Below are 21,271 nucleotides of genomic sequence, written 5' to 3' on the forward strand. Positions count from 1 at the left end.
TCCATACGGTCCCAAAGCCAGGAGCAATTTCTGAGCACATAGCCAGGAGTAACCTCTGAGCATCACCAGGTGTAGTCCAAAAAATAAAAAAATAAAAAATATCTAAGCTAAACACACACACACACACACACACCCTTAGCAACTTTATGAAAGTAATTTAAGTCAGCAACAAAAAAGTCTAACATAGAAAAATTGACCAAGACCTCTTAATCCTAAACCAGTATAGATGGAATTTGTTGTAGAATCCTGCATCCTTCAAGTGCTTTCTGAGGCATACATACCACTTATAATTACAAACATTTCATGTGCAATATCTTATTATTATCTTCTCTAGTTTAAAATGAGTCCACTTCAATAAATTGTAGTGTAACTTGCTCAGGGTTACTCAGAACAAGAGCTCAAATGTGGTATATGACTCCAGAGCCTAGGTCTAGATAACCTACACTCTACCTCCTCATAATAAACTTCAAATGGAAATAGAGTCAAAAATGCCGGTTTGATCCTCAGCATCTCATATGAACTCACAAGCCTGCCAGGAGCGCTTTTTGAGTACAGACCCAGGAGTAACCCCCGAGCACTGCCAGATTTGGTCCCTCAAAAAAAAGGAAGTGATTCCTGAATAAAGATCCAGGAACAAGTCCTGAGCACTATATTTTAAAATAGAAAATAAGCCTAATTTTTATTAAATTATAAATAAATCTATTATTTATTGATGAATAAACAATAATTTAGTAATGAACAAATACAAATAAATAAAATAATTATAAATTTATAAATTATTTATAAATATTGTTTGTAATTTATATGACACAATGAATCTTAAATATGCAGTATCCTTAAAGACTAGGAAAGGTTTTTATTTATTTATTTTTTGTTTTTTTTTTGGGGGGGGGCCACACCCAGCGGTGCTCAGGGGTTACTCCTGGTTGTCTGCTCAGAAATAGCTCCTGGAAGGCACAGGGGACCATATGGGACACCGGGATTCGAACCAACCACCTTAGGTCCTGGATCGGCTGCTTGCAAGGCAAATACCGCTATGCTATCTCTCTGGGCCCAAGAAGGGTTTTTATTTTTAAGAAGAGCCTTCCAACATGTACTTAGGGCCCAAAGTCACTTCCAGAAATACATGGTCAAAATAAGTACTAGAGCCCAAGGAAATGGTGGACCCTGGGAACCACTAGGGTAATACCACGTGATTGATGGTCTGGGCTTTCTAGGGCTACATTTGGCAATGCTCAATGGACCATGAATTGGATTAAGGTCAGGCATTTTCAGGGTATGAACCCTAACCCATGTACAATTTCCCTAGATTTTAAAAGATTTTTATTATTTATTATTAATATCTTATAGCTGTAATATAAAATATGCATATATGTAAAGCCCTCCAAATAAAATGAACTGCCCAAATTAAAACAAGAAAATTGGTGTGGTACAGTTAGTCATTGTTTTAACTATATGGTCAATTCTCTATTCTCCTTCATGCTTGGGGAACAGCTAAAGACAGAAGAGGATTATGAAATTGATTTTTAATTAAAATTCTGGGAATGGATCCAATTATGATAGAAACAAGATTTAGGGTTCCCATCTCAGATAAGGAAGGATAACAAAAGCAATATGCTAGCTGCTAGTTACCATGGAAGGTAAGTAGGCCTTTCAGCATTTCCTAGTTTTATTTCTGGGGAGCGTACCAATCAGAGTATCTGCACTTGTCTCACAGATACAAGATCTATAGCCTTCAGTTGTCTCCTGCCATCACTCTCTCCTTTCACATTAAGCCAAACTCAATGAACAAAACAACTCTGTTTTGTAAGCACCTGTGTGTGGGATACGCTGACACATGTTCTACTGAGTTCCCATGTCTTCTTGTGAGAAGCAGATGCTCGGTAACAAAAGTTGCCTTTCCCAGAGGGACAGGGAGGAGGAACAGAGAAGAATGAAAATGTAGAGGCAGGGTAGGGGGAAAAGAGGGGAACAAAGAGGAAGGAAAAGGAAGGGCAAGGGAAGAAAGAAGAGACAAGGATTATTTATTCAGCCAACAAATAAATAATGGATAGGAAATTTGCATTTGAAGTTTAGATTTTATACCAAGAACTGATAGTTTGACTCTCTGAACTCTTTTGACTGACACTTTCCTCATCTATAGTATGATATATAGTCCTATTTACTCTTGATGAAGATCAAATAACAGGGGGAGCTTAAAACATTTAGTGAATAGTATCAATGCTACCACCTACAGTTTGCCAATGCTCATAGGAAATCATTGCCTTTTCCTACAAGAATTTTCTCAGACTCTGCCCTGCATTCCTCTGGAGTGAGCTTCTGAGGGTTTGTTTGGCATCCATTTTCCTTTGCACCTCTTCCTTTTTTTCTTGGCCTGCCACTGCCTGACCTCTAACTTTGTAACTGTGACCTCATTCCCAACCAAGAAGTGCTCACTGACTTGAAAACAAAGATAACAATTAAATTAATCTATTCAGTTCCATGTTAATAAAAGCTTTTATCTGGGAGAAAATCAGAACTTGTTAACACCTGATATCTATGAGGCTTATTCAAAGTGCATTCAAGCGATCTCATTAGAGCCTTACAATAAGAACTGTACAATAAGACTGTTAATGAAGCAGAATGATGATTAATGTCACCTTTTGATAGATGAGTAGACAAAGTTAAGAGTTGTAAAACTGGGGCTGAAATCCAGAACTTTATTATGGAGGTTTAATAAAAACCAAAATACAACACAAGTGGAATTTAGCAGGACTTTAAAAACATCCTGCATTATACCGTCACACTTTCTGGGGGTCCTGAGAAAGCCCTTTAACACTTACCAGCAGGGAACACCACAGCTTTCTTACTCTTAACCCCAGAAAGAAAATCTGGAGAAAACCACACAAGTTAATTAAAAGACCTGGAATTACATCAGCTCACTGTGTTAATAAATGGGCAGCACATGGGAAATAAAATATTTCACATAATGTGAAATTTGTCCTGTAAAATTAATAAAATAGGAGGTGAAGGACTAGAGAATGTGGGTGTAGTAAGATGTCAATATCTAATCTTTCAGAATGAAAACAGTCTACACTATTAAATGCACATATGTGAAGGCATGTTATTTAAATAAACTTTAAATTAGCTAATCATCGTTATACACAGCTTTAAAAAAGGAGTGATGGTGAAATACCAAAAGAAGGTGAGCAGGGGTCAGAGCAATAAATAGTACAGAAGGTAGAGAGCTTGCTTTGCATGCTACTGACTCAGGTTTGATCCTTGACACCTCAATTGGGTCCCTGAGCTCAGCAGGAACACAATCCTAGGTAGAGAGCAAGGAGGAACCTCCTAAGCACTGCCAGTGTGATCACCAAACAACAACAACAAAAGAGCAGCAAAATGAGTTGTTATTATAGTTTAAATACTTTTTAAAAGAACTTATATTTCAAGTCACATATATAAGAAAAGTAATATGTTGGAAGAAATATTACACTCGATGGAGGCAAAGGAAACAGAATATGACAATATACTTAGAAAAATATAATAATAAAGAAAGGCAGAAAAGGCAAGAAAGAGCTCTCATATTATATCAATGAAGAGAAAAGACCCAGAGTTTGATCATAAAGTGAAATTCAGTTATATGCTGCAACCAAGAAACATCCAAGTGACAGAAAGTTTAAAGTTAAAAGTAAGAAGAAATGAAGAAGGTTCTGAAAATTACATTATCGAGCAGACAAGCCAAGGCACCAAAGGAGATGAGCTTTAATTAGTAAAAGCTGGCATTTTGAAGTGGGTACCATCTTGACCATCCACTGCTGTTACCAGGAGCCACCCTGCCCAGAAGAGCTTGCTGACAGGAAGTCTATTGAGGTGAGCTGACAATGCCACGAAGGGTGGAGCCTGATCCCCACCAAATGCTTTTTCAGGCAGCTGCCATCCAGACCTACAACTCCTGATGCTGGGACCAAACCTGCCCAGAAGAACCAAAGGAAGCCACATCTATGGAGGTGAACTGACCTTTCACATTAATGGAGGATCCCGACGAGCTTGGGCACTCCACTCTGCTTTGAAAATGCGCACAACTTCAGTCAATGAACCCAGCACAACATGTAGAAAACACCACACTACAAGTATGACAACAGGGACACAAAGCAGACCTCCATGCATAGAGAATGAAGAACCAGGTTTGATGACCCGCAAAGTGCAAATCACCTATTTAGCCTCTCAGATAAGGAGTTTAGAGAAGCAAGATGTACGATCCTCATAGAACTCAAAGAAAGCATGAAATGAACTGAGTGAACCACAAATAAGAATCAAGAGGATATGGAAATAGAAATAAGAAAACTCCAAACTGAAATAATAGGGCTGAAAAACTTGATAGGCAAAGTAAAACCTCACTGGAAAGCCTCTTTAACAGTAACAGCAGCTGAAGACATAAACAGTGAAGTGGAAGATGAGATACATAACAACTCCCTACACCAAAAATGACTGAAAAAGAGCCTTAAAACAAACAACCAAACAATAAAAATATCCTCGAAGAATGTGAACAGGTGAAAATAGAAATCTTTGATAAACTCAACAGAAACAACAAAAGAATCATTGGAGTCCCAGAGATCCTGAAAGAAACTCACCTTGAAGAATCAACAGTCAAAAACATCATTGCAGAGCAACTCCCAGAGCTAAAGATTGCATGCAACCAAGTCCTGTATGCCCAAAGAGTACCAGCTAGGAAAGATCCAAAGTAAAGCACCCCAACACACATCTTAGTCATAATGATGCATCCTACATAGGAATAGAATAGTGAAAGCAGCAAGTCCAAAAAGGAAAATTACATTCAAAGGAGCCTCCTTTAGATTTACAGCAGACCTGTCACAAGAAACCCTCAAAGACAGAGGGCAGTGGTAAGATATAGTGACAAAACTTAATGAAATGAATACTTTGCCTAGAATACTTTAATGCCATCTAGTCCAGTCTTTCAGGAAAACAATATGGGGATACCTCAAAAAACTGGAAATCGAGCTCTCTAATGATCCAGCCATATCACTCTTGGGATATACTCTAGGCACACAAAAACACATTACAAAAATGCCCTCTGCATGCCTATGTTCTTTGTAGCTCTATTTACAATAGCCAGTGTCCAGAAACAACTCAGATTCCTGACAACAGATGAGAGGCTAAAGAAACCGCAGTGCATATACACAATGGAATACTATGCAGCTTTAAGAGAAAAATAAAGTAATGAATTTTTCTATACATGGATGAGCATGGAAACTATTATTCTGAGTAAAATTAGTCAGAGGGAAAGAGAAAGACACAGAATAGTCTCACTCATCTATGGGATTTAAGAAAAATAAAAGACAGTATAGTAATAAAACTCAGAGACAATAGAGATTAGGGCCAAAAAGACCAGCCCATAATAAGCTTACCACAAAGATTGGTAAGTACAGTTAGAGAAATAACTGTCATAACATTTACAGTGAGTGATAGAAATAGAATGTTGTCTCAAAGACAGGCAGGGATGGGGGAGGAGGAAGATGGAGGGCATTAGTGGTGAGAAGGTTGCACTGGTGAAGGGGATGTAATTTTTATGACTGAAACACAACTACAAACATGTATGTAACTATGGTGCCTAAATAAATATATTAAAAAGAAGACAGAAAGTAAAGACTTATAAACCAAAATAAAGAGTCTATAAGTGTTTCTACATCAAACAAAATAATATCAATTGTCCTAGCATAAAGTTACAATGAGGCAATACAATCATGGTTTAGAGAAATTATTTTTCTTATTTTAGTTAGAGACAGCGTATCCACAAACAAATATCTCTAATAACAAAATTGGCAAAGATAGAGATGACATAAATATCAAAAATATTTAGGAAATGTTGATAAAAATTAACTATTTAAATGTAAAAATATAGTACGTATATTTCAGCAAATATAGCAAAAATAGCAAAAAAGACATTTGTTTGGGAGGATAACAGGTGGTGGTATTTGAGGGTTGTTCTCCACTTTTGGAAAAAATATGAAGGTGTTGTGGGTGGGACCCTTGCTTTGGCTTGCAGAGCATATATTCTGCACTTCTAAACCATTTCCCCAGACTAGGAGAACTTTTTGTTGTTTAAGCTTGGCTCTGTGCACAGGGACCACTGTTGATGTGGTGCTGGGGATTGAATTAGGGTTAGTTAAACACAGGCAAACCCCTTAACCCCTATACTATTCTTCCAGCCCACAAAAAATAAAATATATTTTTCTGAGAAGAAAAAAAAAACTTTAATAAGTTTTTCAAAAATGAAGTCCTTGAATTTAAAAATATGCTACCACCATTTGTACTTGACCCTAAAATGACATAACAAACAAGTAGTGTAGTTTGTATAATAAAATGCCATTATAGCTGAAAAACATAATAAAAGAAAATGTAATGTCTATAAATATATCAAACAAAAATTATAAGCTAACACTTTTTATTTGTTTGGGGGGCTGTATCTGGTGGTACTTAAGTGTTACTCCTGTCTCTGCACTCAAGAATCACTCCCAGTGGACTCAGGAGGCCATAATTAAGCTAGGAATTGAATACAGGTCAATCCAGGGTTGGCTGCATGCAAGGCAAACAGTACCTGCAGTGTTATCATTCTGGCCCCTATAAATTAAGTTTTCAAGTGAATGTTACAAAATGAATAATAGGGCCGGGTGGTGGCGCTAAAGGTAAGGTGCCTGCCTTGCCTGCGCTAGCCTTGGACGGACCGCGGTTCGATCCCCCGGTGTCCCATATGGTCCCCCAAGCCAGGAGCAACTTCTGAGCACATAGCCAGGAGTAACCCCTGAGCGTTACCGGGTGTGGCCCAAAAACCAAAAAAAAAAAAAAAAAAAAAAAAAAAAAAAAAAAAAAAAAAAAAAAACAAAAAAAAAAAAAACAAAATGAATAATAGACTGTATATAACTTGATCAATATAAAATAATGCAGAAAACAGAAAATGGTAAAATGCAAAAATGTAGAAGACTATATAATCAATTACTAAACATTGAATCACTAAAAACAGTCACAATGAAATAAGATGTTACCTATAAAATTATCTTACTAGGGGGTGAGAAAGATAGTACAGTGGTAATACATTGTTCAGTTTCTGTATGTTATAATTTAACACTGAAAAATATGAGCCTAGTTCTTAGCATAAATTTGATATGCAAATTAAACAATCCAGATCTACACCTTTTGGGGGGGTATAGTTACATATAAGTCTATATACTACTATTCTGACTATTAGTCGTCTCTGGACCAGGTACCAAGCAACATTAATTAGATCAGCCCTTTAGCTTAAAATTGGTCAAAATCAATCTAAAGAACTAGTCCTAAACTCTTTAATCTAGCTTACTTTGTCATTCCTTCAAAAAAAGTGATTCTTTTTAAAATTCTCTCCTATCTCCCTCCAGTCCCGTTTGTCTCTCGGTCAATGTTGATATTGTCCCCTATGTGTCTGAAAGACATATGGTGAGTCCCTTTTTGAGACCTGTGACTATAATCAGCTTCTTTTTTTTCTAAGTCTCCCCATTGCTTCCTCCAGTGACTGCTCTTTATCATATCCAATATTTTCTTTTATAGAACGAGATGTTTATGACCAATATTTTAAGTATAGTCTGAATTATGGACCTTATGTAGACTGTGAAAAGTTAAGTAATTATAATTTCTAAAGCAGCAGTTCTCAATCTTTTGATGTTTGCTCAAGGGGACATTTGGCAATGCCTAGAGACATTTTTGATTGTCATAACAGAGGCAGAATGCTGCTGGCATCTAGTGGGTAGAGGCCAGGGAAACTGCTAAACATCTTACAATGCACAGAATATTTTTCCACACCAAAGATTTATTCAGTTCAAAATGTCAATAGTGTTAGGTTGATAAATTCTATTCTAAAGCAATCACAAAGTTATATAAAAATGTTAGCTAAAAAGTGAATATGTATTACAATTAATTAAAATAATATTTAAATGATTAATCCAAGGTTAAAGGGATAAAGGAATAAAAATATGAGGGAAAATCATGAGTAGCAGTAAATAATCACAAGTAGCAGAAAATCATAAGTAGCAGAAGCCAAATAATTGGTGTCTTGAATATTAAAATTATATAAACTATAAAGAAATTCAATTTCTAAAAAAGAAATTCCTAATTTCTTTCCAATTAGAATGGTAGATAATATGCGTACCAGAGCCACTATACAATGAGTAGAGTGATTTTCTTGTTAACTGAACTGGATTCAATCTCTAATGCCCTATATGGTGCCCTGAACTCTCACCAGGAGTGGTTCCTGATTATAAATATAGGGGTTTAGTTTTATTTGCAGGTCATGCCCTGCAATAGACAGGGTCTGCTTGGTTCTGTACTAAGTGATCACTCCTGGCAGTAATTACTATTACTGTAGTACTGTAGTATTACTGAGTATTGCAGTATTACTATATTATTACTGAGTAACATATGATATATCAGGGATTGGACCAACCAAACCATAGGCCTGAATGTTAAAGCTGACACTTCTCAGTCTGCATTGCCAGAGACCCCCAGGCCATGGAGCAGAGAACAGGCATGCTTCCAGGGCTAAACCCAGGAGTGCTAGGGAGGCCCTGTGTTGACAGGGATCAAATGGGGATTATGCTCTATCACTAGGAATCTTCTTTGTCTTTAAAAATTCTATCAAGAGTTCAATGAAGAAATAATACAAATAGTTAGCAAATATTTGAGGAACTGAAAGAGGAAACACATTTCAAAAGTTGAAAAAGAAATTAATAAAATAATGAAAATAAGAGACTAATATAAATTGTTTATTTGCTCATTCATGCAATACTAGGACATAGAATTCAGCAATATAATAATAGATGCTGAATGTATTTATTATAGAAACAAAATGCTGAGTATCTGAAAATTTAAAGATAAATGTCTATTAATGAAGAATTGATAAATAGTTATAAAATGAGATATTCTTCACTATTAGAAATACCAAGGTTAGGGGCCAGACTGAAAGCACAGCAGGTAGGGCATTTGCTTTATACACAGCCAACTTGGGTTTTATCCCTGGTATTCCATATTGTCCACCAAACCTGCCAGGAGCAATTTCTGAGCACAGCCAGGAGTAAACTCTTGGTGACACTGGGTGTAACCCAGAAACCAATCCCCCCCCCCAAAAAAAGAAAGACCAAGGTTGTTATACATATTATCAAGTCTCCAAAGCATTAGTAAGTGATTGAGGTAGAACTGTGATGGCATATCTACTCATTGAATAATTAAAAATTATATTCCTAAAGATATCACACATTTTAGATATCTTCACTTTTTGGATTGATTTCTTCCTTTTATATGGTAATACATTTAGACATTTAAAAAAATCACTTCTTAGCTATCCTACCCAAGAGTAAATTGGATAGAAAGCTGAAGAACTTCTTCAACAGCAGTCCCGCAAAGCTCTACCACTTGAACTTATTCCATGGTTTCACAGTTCTTTGTATCTTAACATTTAATCATTTACTTTCTATACATTTTAAAGTATACTTTTATTGAAGCAATATACCTTGCTGTTGACATGGAGTAGAAATTATTGTTTATTAATTTTTGGTTTAGGGACCAAACCCTGTAATGCTCAGAGATTACTCCTGGTTCTATTCTTAGAAATCACTGCTGATGATAATTATTGGATACCAGCTATCAAACCCAAATTGACCTCTTGCAAGCCAAATGCCTTACTCGCTGTACAATAATCCCTGCCCCAGAGATTTAATTTTTTTTCTTTTGGGGTTGGGGGTGGCCCACACCCTGTGTGGTTCAGGGGTTACTTGGGATCTGCACCTCAAGAATCACTCCTGGCAGGCTCGAACCCATATTGGCTGTTTGCAAGGCAAACACTCTCTACATATGTGTATTGTTCAGGCCCCAAAAATTTAATTTTTGAGGAATTTAATTGTAGCATTTAATTGCGCTCTCCTGGGTTCTTTCAGTTTACAGAAAGGAACTGAATTTCATGAAATTTTCCTTCATGCCTCATCCCCACTGCACATATATCCCAATTCTAAAACTTCATACTCACTTGTCCAGTGACAATCCTGGAAAGGCAAACTTGCCAAGGCAAATGCGATAGATGGCGTTCAAGGGAATCCGTTGCAACTGCAGGCAGCTGAGCATGATAAAGTCATATTTGCAGATCAGAAGAGTCTTGTCTGTGACCAGCAAAATTCTCTCCTTTTCATTGTTCCAGTGGTCTATTCTGTAGGAACAATCACAATGTGTTAAAGATTATGGCATTTATTGAAACAATTTTTCAAAAAGAGAAGATGGTGATTAAAGAAGAAAACCTGATACCATCTCCTCTATCTTATTTTAAGACCAGAATCCATTAAGAGAATAGTACATTGTGTCTGGGCCAGTCTTCTAGTTTGTGATCCTTCAAATCTTCTAGGAAGGTAACTTTCTCTAGAAAGTTCTGTGGTGCACATTTTCCTTCAAAAATATATTTTAATCTATATCAAAAATTTTACTCATCATTATACAGTAGTGTACACTAATCTCTGAAGGTAGATTTGCAGTCTGTAATTTAAATGGACACAGAGGTCTACTGAAACTTCAAGCCATAGTTTGAGTTCCTTCTGTTTAATTTTTGAGGTTGAAATATAATAAAAAGTGAGAAATGGGGTTCTTATGAAACAAGGACAAAGAAGACACTCAATGAATATATACTAAATTTATTTTCTTCAGACTTACGAGCTTTTCAGGGAATGGAATGCACAGAAAATTCTAGCTGGATTAAGAATATTACCACAGAGAGAATAAAAAAAAACCCATCAGCTTCTGATATAATAAACAGAATGTGGACCATAATTCTTTTCACCACCAGCATTTTTATTATCAGTCCCTATAGTTTATAGGGAATTGCAATTTTACTAACATTGCTTAATACATGTTTTGTCTTTCCTGAAAGATTGAAAATGGATGATATGTGACTGATTTTGATTCCTTACTATCCAATACCAATCTAATGTATAGATATATGAGCACCCTCTTATTATTCTCCCTCACACAGTTACCACAGTTCTCTTCTTAAAACACAAGAAGATACTTTCATTCTCCTATTCATTTTATGAAATCACATTGTTTTGACTTTAGGATCTTAAATACAAATTATATGAACTAACATTCACTGTCTGACTACTATCTTCTCTCAGCAAAGTGTAAGAGTTGTATTACAAATTTTCTCCAAGTTGTAGTACAAATTCCTCATCTGAATATTTCTTAAACTCTTACAGAAGATGATTTCCTGTTACAATCTCAAAGCATCATGATCCATTCTTCTTGGTGACACTAACCAGGATTTATCAGGACTGATAATGTAAAATGTTTAACAATAGAAATCACACGGACACAGAATTAACACTGAAGAACATTAAGTAAAACAATGCCAATAAATACAAGCTTATGCTGTGGACAGTGCAAGCACATGTGTGTGTGTCTGTTTATGCATTCTAAGAAGGAAGAGACTGTCTTGTGTCTCTGATGGACTACTAACTCTATCCAGAACCATTCAAATATCTAGCCCTAAATAAATATCTGCTGGCCAAATGAAAAAGAGATAATCATGATCCATATAGAAGTCTTTTCCAGCAATAAATATGAATATGGCAGGAATATCTAGCTCTCTCATTTATCAACACTTTAAGATTCCCTATACCTCATGTATTTTAACCAATAAAATGGAAACCATTTGAAAAGTACTTATATATGTGTGGGGATAGAATTGAAGGAAATTATTCTTATTCAATGTCATATTAATGCATTGTCACTTTCATTATGTGACTTTGAGTAGTCCATATATAGGCCATTCCTCAATGTAATATAAAGATATAAGTCAGACAGGATGAGGTAGAGTGAAAGCTATATAAAGGCATAGGAAGACGTAGAAAGGCAGAAAAATGAAGGAAAAAGCAGAAGAAAAAGAGATCATTGATTAAGGCATTAATGTCAGCTGTTATGAATTTATAAACATTAAGTCTACATTTGCCCCAAACTTCTCAAAGAAGTTTGTATATAACGTCCCCCAGGAAATGATAGTATAATTAATGCTATAGAGTAAAAGAGGATTTATTTTAAAAATCTTAGTTCTGTGATTTCCATCCACTCCAGTACACTGCAACGTTCAGCTCATAATTCTCTGAAGAAAATAAAAGTAGAGAATTCTTGCTAATCTTTTTAACACTCTTAGTCAGAGAGTTGAGAACTCTGAAATGCTTTATCAGATATCTATATACTTTTCCCTAAATAGATTGCATCTACTTAGCAGCAAGTTATAAGCTGTTGCCTAATAAGCCAGACTTGTTTTAAGTCTAAAAAACTGAAGCTCTGGTTGAATGGTTTTACTGAAAATGTCAGCACTCCATAATGAGATTTATTTTAAAAGGTAAAGGATTTGGGATGAAGGGAGAGGATTCTTTTTAGGAACACAGAGTTTTATGCTTGACACAGACTCTGCATAATTTACATGTTGGGAAATGTCTGAATTTAAGTAAACACAATTTATAAATAGTTTGAGGCCACCAATTCTAGCTACTGGATGGAAATTTTTATGTGAATTTGAACTATAGCTTCTTTTCCCAAAGTCCACAATTTCTCCCCAAATTCAAGAAAATACATTAACTTTCATATCTCTAATATTATTATAATTAAAATTTGAATGAGGATCATACCCACAAAAATAACGGTGTAGAAATGACTACAATATATTATTTGTAGAGGTTACAGAAGTTTACAAAACCCTTGAATACCAGTGTCTTTCTTTAATATTCACAAAAACCCTTATTAATTGGTCTTATTAATTTTTTTCTTCAGGGGTTAACCTGACTCTGCCCAGGGATTGCTCCTGACTCTGTGCTTAGGAATCACTCTTGATGATATTCAGGAACTCATAAGTGGTAGGAAGATTGAAAATTGGTGAGCAGTACTATCTCTCCTACTGTATGTTACTCCTGCCTTTACTACCATTAGTTTAGTGATAAGGAACTAGGATTGAGAGACTTAAAATGACTTTTTCACATATAAGGTCATTTATACACTGCTTTGGAGTTAGCAAATAGCATTAGAGGACCTAAAGATCAAATTCAAGAATTGTGTTTACTTTCTAAACCTTTCAATACAGTACACAAATGTCTTAACCTACAATTAGGAAGAGTTGGTTTGACTGTTCACGCCACTTAGTGCGTTGTCCTTTCAGGGAAATTTCTTCTCCCAAACAATATTCTTGACTAGTCCTTCAAAACTCTGTCCTCTATATACATTCCATATCTTAATAAATAACCTTCCTCCATCCAGGTAGGCAATCTAAATATTCTGTTTTAGGAGTTTTTCTAACCTGTTCTAATTACTGCACACTGTACACACACACACAAACACAGACACATACACACAAACCCTTCTCTCCATTTTTACCTTCATCATTCTGAATCAGTTTTTAATGATCTCCTACTTGGATATTGCAATCACCATCTCATGAGGTTTGGTCTATTAGACAACTGCTTTATTTAGATCTGTGCTTGTTCTTATCCAACCTCTTCACACTATTTTACTTTTTGCATGCATTGAGTTATCACAGTTCTTAAAAAAATAAAAAATAAAAACACAAAAACAAAATCGACAACAAAGAATATATCCTAATTATATGATTAAAGATATAATGAAAAATCTCACCCACCATTTACCATTTAAGTTTTTGTTTAAATGTTGTCTAGTTCATGATCAGGACACCTGACAGCTATTGTGAGGGTACAGAATTATGACCAATAGACTCTAGTCTAGAGGGTACCCTGTCAAATGTGAGGGAATATGTAGAAAAGTAAATAAATCATTGTAACAGAGAAAATATGAGGAAGATTACAGCTCAGGTTCTCATAAATCCCTGTATTATGGAAGGAAAGAAGTCAACTATTGAGAGGTGACAGGAAAGAAAAGATGTGTGAGGGGGGGAGAGACACATCACTATACCCTACACAGTAAAAGGAAACTGAGTTAATCCTGAGTTTCGCAGTTTCCTAGAATGACAAGTTTTACCAGTAGAGGGCAACAGCAAACCAGCAATGACGGACAGTGTCTGCCTAAGTAAATTTCCAGGACCCCCACCCAGTGCTTCAAATCTTCCCAGCCTAATGCTTTACAATACTGTCATATGTGTTTTTAAAAAGTTGTGTCAAATGAATTAATAGTATAAAAATGATTCTACAACCCCATTTTTCCCAATGTCACTCACACACACACACACAATATTCACAATGCACACAACTCAGTAAAAACATTTTCCTGATATTTAATAGAATCACTACACCTGATTAACAAAATATCTTCCAATGATTGCCTCTCAAATCTTTTTGCATAACCCGAATTTTTCAAACCTTTTTCCATAACCTGAACCTTGAAAGAGGAAAAAAGTATCTTGGCTGACCAGGAACTAGCAATCTGAAGGAAAAAGCTAAATCACTTTAATCTATGCATACTCCCTAAGCCCCACTGGTTCTGAACAGGCTCCAATTGGAGTTTTCTCTTCGAACACAAACAGAAGGAAAATGCATAACATAGTACCATAGCAATTTCCCTCCTCCTGAGTTAACTGGAGTCTTACAAATTTTAGCTAAATGTAATTCTTTCAATCAGCTGATTATTTGTCCCATGCAACTCTCTAATTTTTTTGAAATAGGGGAACTCTTCAAATATACATAGAGTTCTAATAAAAAAAACACTTAGTTTAAAATCTTGACTGCTCCAAGTTTCTTGATTTATCTTTCTGTGATTCTTTTTTTTTTTTTTTCCTGCTCACTAGGCATGTAATCTCTGTGATGCACTGAGCAGAGCTTATGGGAACACTAAGTTCTGGAATACTAAGTTCTCTAAGATGCGAGGTAAGGTCATGTGAGGAATAGCTAATGTGACAAGACTTGGCATTAATAACGCAAATCTGTGTATCCACATCCTTGGATCTCTGCTTTCCCAGCCCATAACTAACAGTACTGAGGAAGAGGGACCCTAACATTTACTTGTTTCTAACAATGCTTCATAGATAGATAGATAGATAGATAGATAGATAGATAGATAGATAGATAGATAGATAGATAGATAGATAGATAAATGATAGATAGATAGACACATGTATACATATGTATACATTCCTTTGAATACTAAAGAACATAGTGTTCCCACAAAATACAGACAGGAAGGATCGATAAATATCCACATATGCAAATACCCAAAGAAACATTTTCTCTAAGTAAAAGACTTCCTAAGTTAATGTTTTATATTTTTCAGTTCATTGTAGAAAATCTAAGAAGGGAGGAAGTGAAGAGATAGTACAGAGAATAATGTGCTAGTATTGCATGTAGCCAATCCTACCTTGCTCTCCAGAATAGCATATGGTCCTTTAAGCACTGCAAAGAGTGATTCTTGAGCACAGAACCAGAAGTAAACCCAGAGCACTGACAGGTGTGGCAGAGGAAAAAAAAAAGAAAGAAAGGGAGGAAGGGAAGGATAGGTAAAGGGAGGTTAAAAAAAGGGAGAGAAAAAATAAATAAGAAGAAAAGGAGAGGGAAAAAGGAAGGAAGGATGAAAGGGAAAATAGAAAGAAGGCAGGAAAAGGAAGTAAAAAAGAAAGAAAGTATAAAAACACAGGTATTAGTTTTACAATATAATAAAAAAATTATTCAGTTTTAGTTAGGACATTTTAAATATATTGACTATGTTTTATGTAAACATAGGTGTATATATATAGTATATGTCATATCAAAAAATTTCACATTAGTATGCATATATAAATTATTTTTCCATACAATTTTTCTTATTAAATAACAAAAATCTTTATTATTTAAAGATAATAATGTTCTCTTTGACTCCAGTATTATATACATTTTATTATTTTAATCTTATTATTTATTTATTATTTACTTATTTTTGGATTTGGGGTCACACCGGTGACACTCAGGAGTTATTCCTATTTATGTGTTCAGAAATCGCTCCTGGCTTGGGGGACCATATGGGATGCCAGGGGGATCAAACCATGATCCATCTTGGATCAGCTGCATGCAAGGCAAACGCTCTAACGTTGTGCCATTGCTCCGGCCCCTCTTATTATAATATTTACCAAACAGTCTTGATAAATATTAGTATGTAACTGAGGTTCAAAAGGTATTTCTAGACGGAATATTTTAGTCCCATAAAATTCAGATATTGACACCGTAAGCCCACAATGTCATGGTGGGATATTTGGTAAACGTTTTTTAATCAAATGATCAGACCTGAACATCAAACTCAAAGTCAACGACAATAAACTCTATAACCAATCCACAGCAAGCTGTACAAGTGGGGACCAGTTATACTAGTATCTTGGGGGGCGGGTAAATAAAGGAGATATGGGATGCATGCTGGGAACAGGGGTGGAGGGAGAACAACACTGGTGATGGGATGCCCCTGATTCATTGTCACTATGTACCTTAAATATTACTGTGAAAGATTTGTAATTCACTTCGGCCACAATAAAAAAATAAAAAATAAAAAAACCATCAAGACTGAAGCAGTGGCACAGTGGTAGACCATTTGCCTTGCACGCAGCTGACCTAGGACAGACTGTGGTTCAATCCCCTGGCATTCCATATGATCCCCCAAGCCAGGAGTGATTTCTGAGTGCATAGCCAGGAGTAACCCATGAGCGTCACTGGGTGTGGCCCCAAAAATCCCCCCCCAAATAAAAACACCAAAAATATCCCAAGTGCATTAGTTATGGATTATAGCTCTAAGTAAAGTCATTAATTCATAATTAAGTTTCTCCTAACCATGTGGCAGAAGGAAGTTATATTTTTCTTTCTTTCTTTTTTTTCCTTCCTCTTTTTTTTGGGTGGGGGGGGGAAATCACACCTGGTGATGCTCAGGAATTACTCCTGGCTCTGTGCTCAGAAATTGCCCGTGGAAGGCTCAGGTCTCTGGGGACCATATGGGATGACAAGAATTGAACTGCCTTCCATCCTGGGTCGACTGCATGCGAGGCAAACACCCTGCTGCTGTGCTATCTCTCTGGTCCCCACAAAACAGTTATTTCTATAGGAAAACAATATCAGGTAACCAGTCCAGAAATAACTCCCTTTTAACGACTCAAAGTATATGGAGAAGTTGTCATACCTTAGATTCTATATATGGTCGTGAATCAAGAAGCGCCATGTTTTCTTATACCTCCACTTTAGGAAGAGACTCAGGCCAGAGAAAATAGACATTAATATAGAGACTTGTATTTAAAGGAAGCTTGAAAAAGTGCTTGGCATAACATTTTAGGTGAAGGGAAGAAATAGAAAGATGTTAAATGGGATCCACTTTATTCATAAGGCAGCCTGAAAGTCTGCATGACCAATGCCAAAGGAACAAGAAGAGGGTGGAGGGAGATTTAAATAGAAGCCAGCTTACTTGCTGGAACAATCACAGTTTCTTTTCCATTTATGAATGTTTTTCACAGTGAATGGTTATTATTATCTACTCTATAGATAAAGGAATCAAGAAGTTTCAATAAAATGACTTGAAATTATGCTAAGTGACTGAACCAGGACCAGTATTTAGCTTCTCTGACTCTTAGCATAGTCCATATACACACCATCTAGCTGCTTCTCAATTTTTCTTTTCTTACAGGGCCAGGAAATTTTGCTCTCCCTACCACAATATCATTAACAGAAAGAAAAAAAAATAAAGATATTTTTAAAGCTATACAAAAGACTCTGGGCACACCCTGTCTTCTTTCTCTCATAAAAATAACTGAATAGCACTTATAAAGCTCAAGTCCACTGTAACCCAAGAACTAACAACAAGGCTACTCCCTGAGGGGATCTTTCTTCTCTGACTTTGTTTTAGGGGATTCATTTAATATGAAGTAAAAAACCTGGCTGAAGAACAAAACTTAATTTTGAGGAGGAAGCACAGGAAAGAACAGAGAAATGAGATGCTCACATTTGCTATCTCCATTGTTTGCCTTCAGAAGGGGAGAGATCACTGCTTGTTGTGTACAATATGAGTTCACAGCTATTTGGGTTCAGGAGATACAACCCAGAGAAGGCAGCCAGGAGACAGATGTGTTATAAAAATACTTGAGGAATCCTATATGATCTAAAAACAGGGTTTTATCAAACTGGAAAGTCATAAGATATTACTCTTGGTAACACTTTATGTAGCCATCTCAATTGCTTCTTTTTGACTATTTTGGCCTGCTATTTAATCTTTGTTACTCTTTGCCACACTTTGTTGAAGACCCTAAATTGTGTATTTACTGTTGACAATTTTGACAATATAAAGGTTTTCAGATATAGTCTCACAGTTAAACTGACTTCTGTAGCTCTTTATCTTCAAGTTCAAATTCTCAGGGCAGGGAAATCTACTAGTCTATATTATTCTTTCAAGTAAACCTTCGGCATTACAGGGCTAACTAATGAAATACCTAGGACCTACTTCTGGCCCTTTTTTAGGCATCAATTTTGATATTCTTGGGAAACTCTCAAGACTGGTCAGCTACATACAAGGTAAGAATCCTACCAGCTGAACTATCACTCTGGCATTATTTGAATTTAGTTAAAAGGACTTTTTTTTAAATTTAATTTTTATTTTGATCATAGTGGCTTACATAGTGTTGACAATAATATTTTAGGTACATATTTACATAAAATCAGGGGGGATTTCCATCACCAATTTGTTCTCCCTACACCTCTGTTTTTGTCCTACCTCCCTTATGCTCTTCCCTCACCTCTAGGGCTGCCAGAATATATTGTTCCCTCTGTATCTAGCCTAATACTTAGTAGTCTTGCACCTGTTTGGTCCTTTTTTTAAATATGCTTTTTGATACTTCCTCTTTGTTCCCAGGAATGTTTACCCAAATTTACAAGAGCTATTGATTTTTTTTTTGTTCTCAGGTGTTTAGAGATTTTTCTTTTTTATCTATCTTGCTTGATCCCATGGTAACTATGGACATGATTTCAAATCTTTTCAATTTGGTATTGTTATTTACTGAAAAAAGTAAAGATAGTGCATTTCCTTGGGTGCTTAAAATCATGTATTCTATTTTTTTTAAATAAATACTATTTTTATACAGAATGATTGGATCTCATTGGTGATTTATATATTTTACATTATTGATAATGGCAGTACTTCATGCAAAAATATTCAAATACTATACCCATATTCTCCACCAGAGTGTCAGCTTCCCTCCACCATTATCCCAGTTCTCTTCCCTATCCTATCTCCACCATCCTCCCTATAAAATATGTTCTTATGGTTTTTACTTTTTGTTGTTTTTTGTTTTTGTTTTTTTGTTTTTGGGTCACACCCGGCAGTGTTACTCCTGCCTCTAAGCTCAGAAATCACCCCTGGCAGGCACAGGAGACCATATGGGATGCCGGGATTCGAACCACTGTCCTTCTGCATGAAGTTCTCATTTAGAACAGTGCTCAAATTTCTTTTGCTTTTGGGTATTTGTTTCACTACTAGGTTTCTTTATATGACACATATGACAGAGAATATTCTGTAGGAGTTTCTCTCCTTCTGATTAATTCTTTTCAGCATCATGATCTCCAGTCCATCAACAAAGGAGCAAACATCTTTTACTATAGCCAAATAAAAATCTTTTGTATAAATGTACCATAATTTCTTTATCCAGTCATCTGTTATTAAACACTTATGTTGTTTTTAAAACATTTGTGTATTTGTAATTGCCATAGTGCTATAGTGAACAGAGGAGTGTAAATGTCCCTCCTGAATAGGTTTTTGTGCTCTTGGAGTAAATATCAAGAAGTGAAATTGCTGGAACATATAAGAAATTAACTCCCAATATATATATTACTCCTGGCTATGCGCTCAGAAATCACTCCTGGCTTGGGGGACCATATGGTATGCCGGGAGATCGAACCACGGTCTGTACTAGGCTAGCGAGTCCAAGGCAGACACCTTACTGCTTACCACCACCACTCCGGCCCCAATTCCTAATATTTTAAGGTGTCCTTTACCTATCTGTTTTATCAATTAGTAAAAAAATGATTCTAGCTGAGGAAACTGAGGACCTGAAGGGAGCCCTGTCCTACTCTTCTCTGTCTTTCCTGAACTCTGGAAGCTCTCCTCAGAGCCCTGGGAAGCGAACCCCAAAAAAAACTACATTCGGAAGCTAGCCAGCGAGCCAGTGAGTGAGTAAGAAATGGCTGCATGTGGGGGTTTCCAGGCAGAGTGCTGATTGCTCTACCTGCAGTCTCCACCCGGCTGTGCTTCTTCTGAGGAAACTGAGGACCTGAAGGGAGCCCTGTCCTACTCTTCTCTGTCTTTCCTGAACTCTGGAAGCTCTCCTCAGAGCCCTGGGAAGCGAACCCAAAAAAAACTACATTCAGAGCTAGCCAGCGAGCCAGTGAGTGAGTAAGAAATGGCTGCATGTGGGGGTTTCCAGGCAGAGTGCTGATTGCTCTACCTGCAGAGTCTCCACCCGGCTGTGCTTCTTCTGAGGAAACTGAGGACCTGAAGGGAGCCCTGTCCTACTCTTCTCTGTCTTTTCTGAACTCTGGAAGCTCTCCTCAGAGCCCTGGGAAGCAAACCGCCCAAAAACTGAAGCTACCCAGCAACTCTCCTCAGAGTCTTGGGAAGCGACCCCAAAAATACAGCTTTCTGAAGCTGCCAAGCAAGCGAGTGAAAACTACACCTGTCCAGTGGGGCCCGACTGTGAAAAACTGTGAGTGCTGCCTGTGTGTGTCTCTCTACTATCCTGCTGCGTGAACCTCTTGAGAGTGGGCTGAAAAGAGGCTCCAGAAGGCACTTAGCTCCACTTCGCTACGCAGCCGTGCGCTCTTTCTAAAAAAATAACACCATCACAAGAAGAAAAAAAAAAAAACACTAAGAACTGTGTTGGATCACAGAAGCAAGAACTTCTCTCCAGACTGTCTTCTCTGCTGCATGCTCAGGCCTAAGATTTGATCCTGTGTGAGGCTTCATCCACGGAGGACTCCCCTACTTTGGAGGCAAGCAGGCCCATCCAGAAAGGGCGGAGCCAGAGAAGTCTGCTGCCTGCATCATATAACCAATGAATACCAACCACCACAACACGTAGAAAACCCACAATACAAGTGTGACAATGGGGAAACAATGCAGGCCAGCATCAGACATAGAGAATGAAGATGACAATTCTGATGACCAGTTAATGACCAACCAACTAATCAACCTCTCAGATAAGGACTTTAGAATAGCAATATGGAAGATGCTCAAAGACCTCCAAAAAACCATGGAT

The 21,271-nt window shown here is 36.7% G+C and overlaps 1 protein-coding gene across 1 annotated transcript in view; it reads right to left on the minus strand.

Annotated features, from left to right (window-relative positions):
* The window catches only part of TPRG1 (tumor protein p63 regulated 1), a 137,212-nt gene that overhangs the window by 85,332 nt on the left and 30,609 nt on the right, over positions 1 to 21,271 (minus strand). The window contains exon 3 of the mRNA XM_049775997.1: positions 10,049 to 10,225. Coding sequence (XP_049631954.1) covers positions 10,049 to 10,225 — 177 coding nt within the window. The remainder of the gene's footprint in view (positions 1 to 10,048; positions 10,226 to 21,271) is intronic.

This window comes from Suncus etruscus, chromosome 6, assembly GCF_024139225.1.
Source record: "Suncus etruscus isolate mSunEtr1 chromosome 6, mSunEtr1.pri.cur, whole genome shotgun sequence".
NCBI classification, from domain to species: Eukaryota; Metazoa; Chordata; class Mammalia; order Eulipotyphla; family Soricidae; genus Suncus; species Suncus etruscus.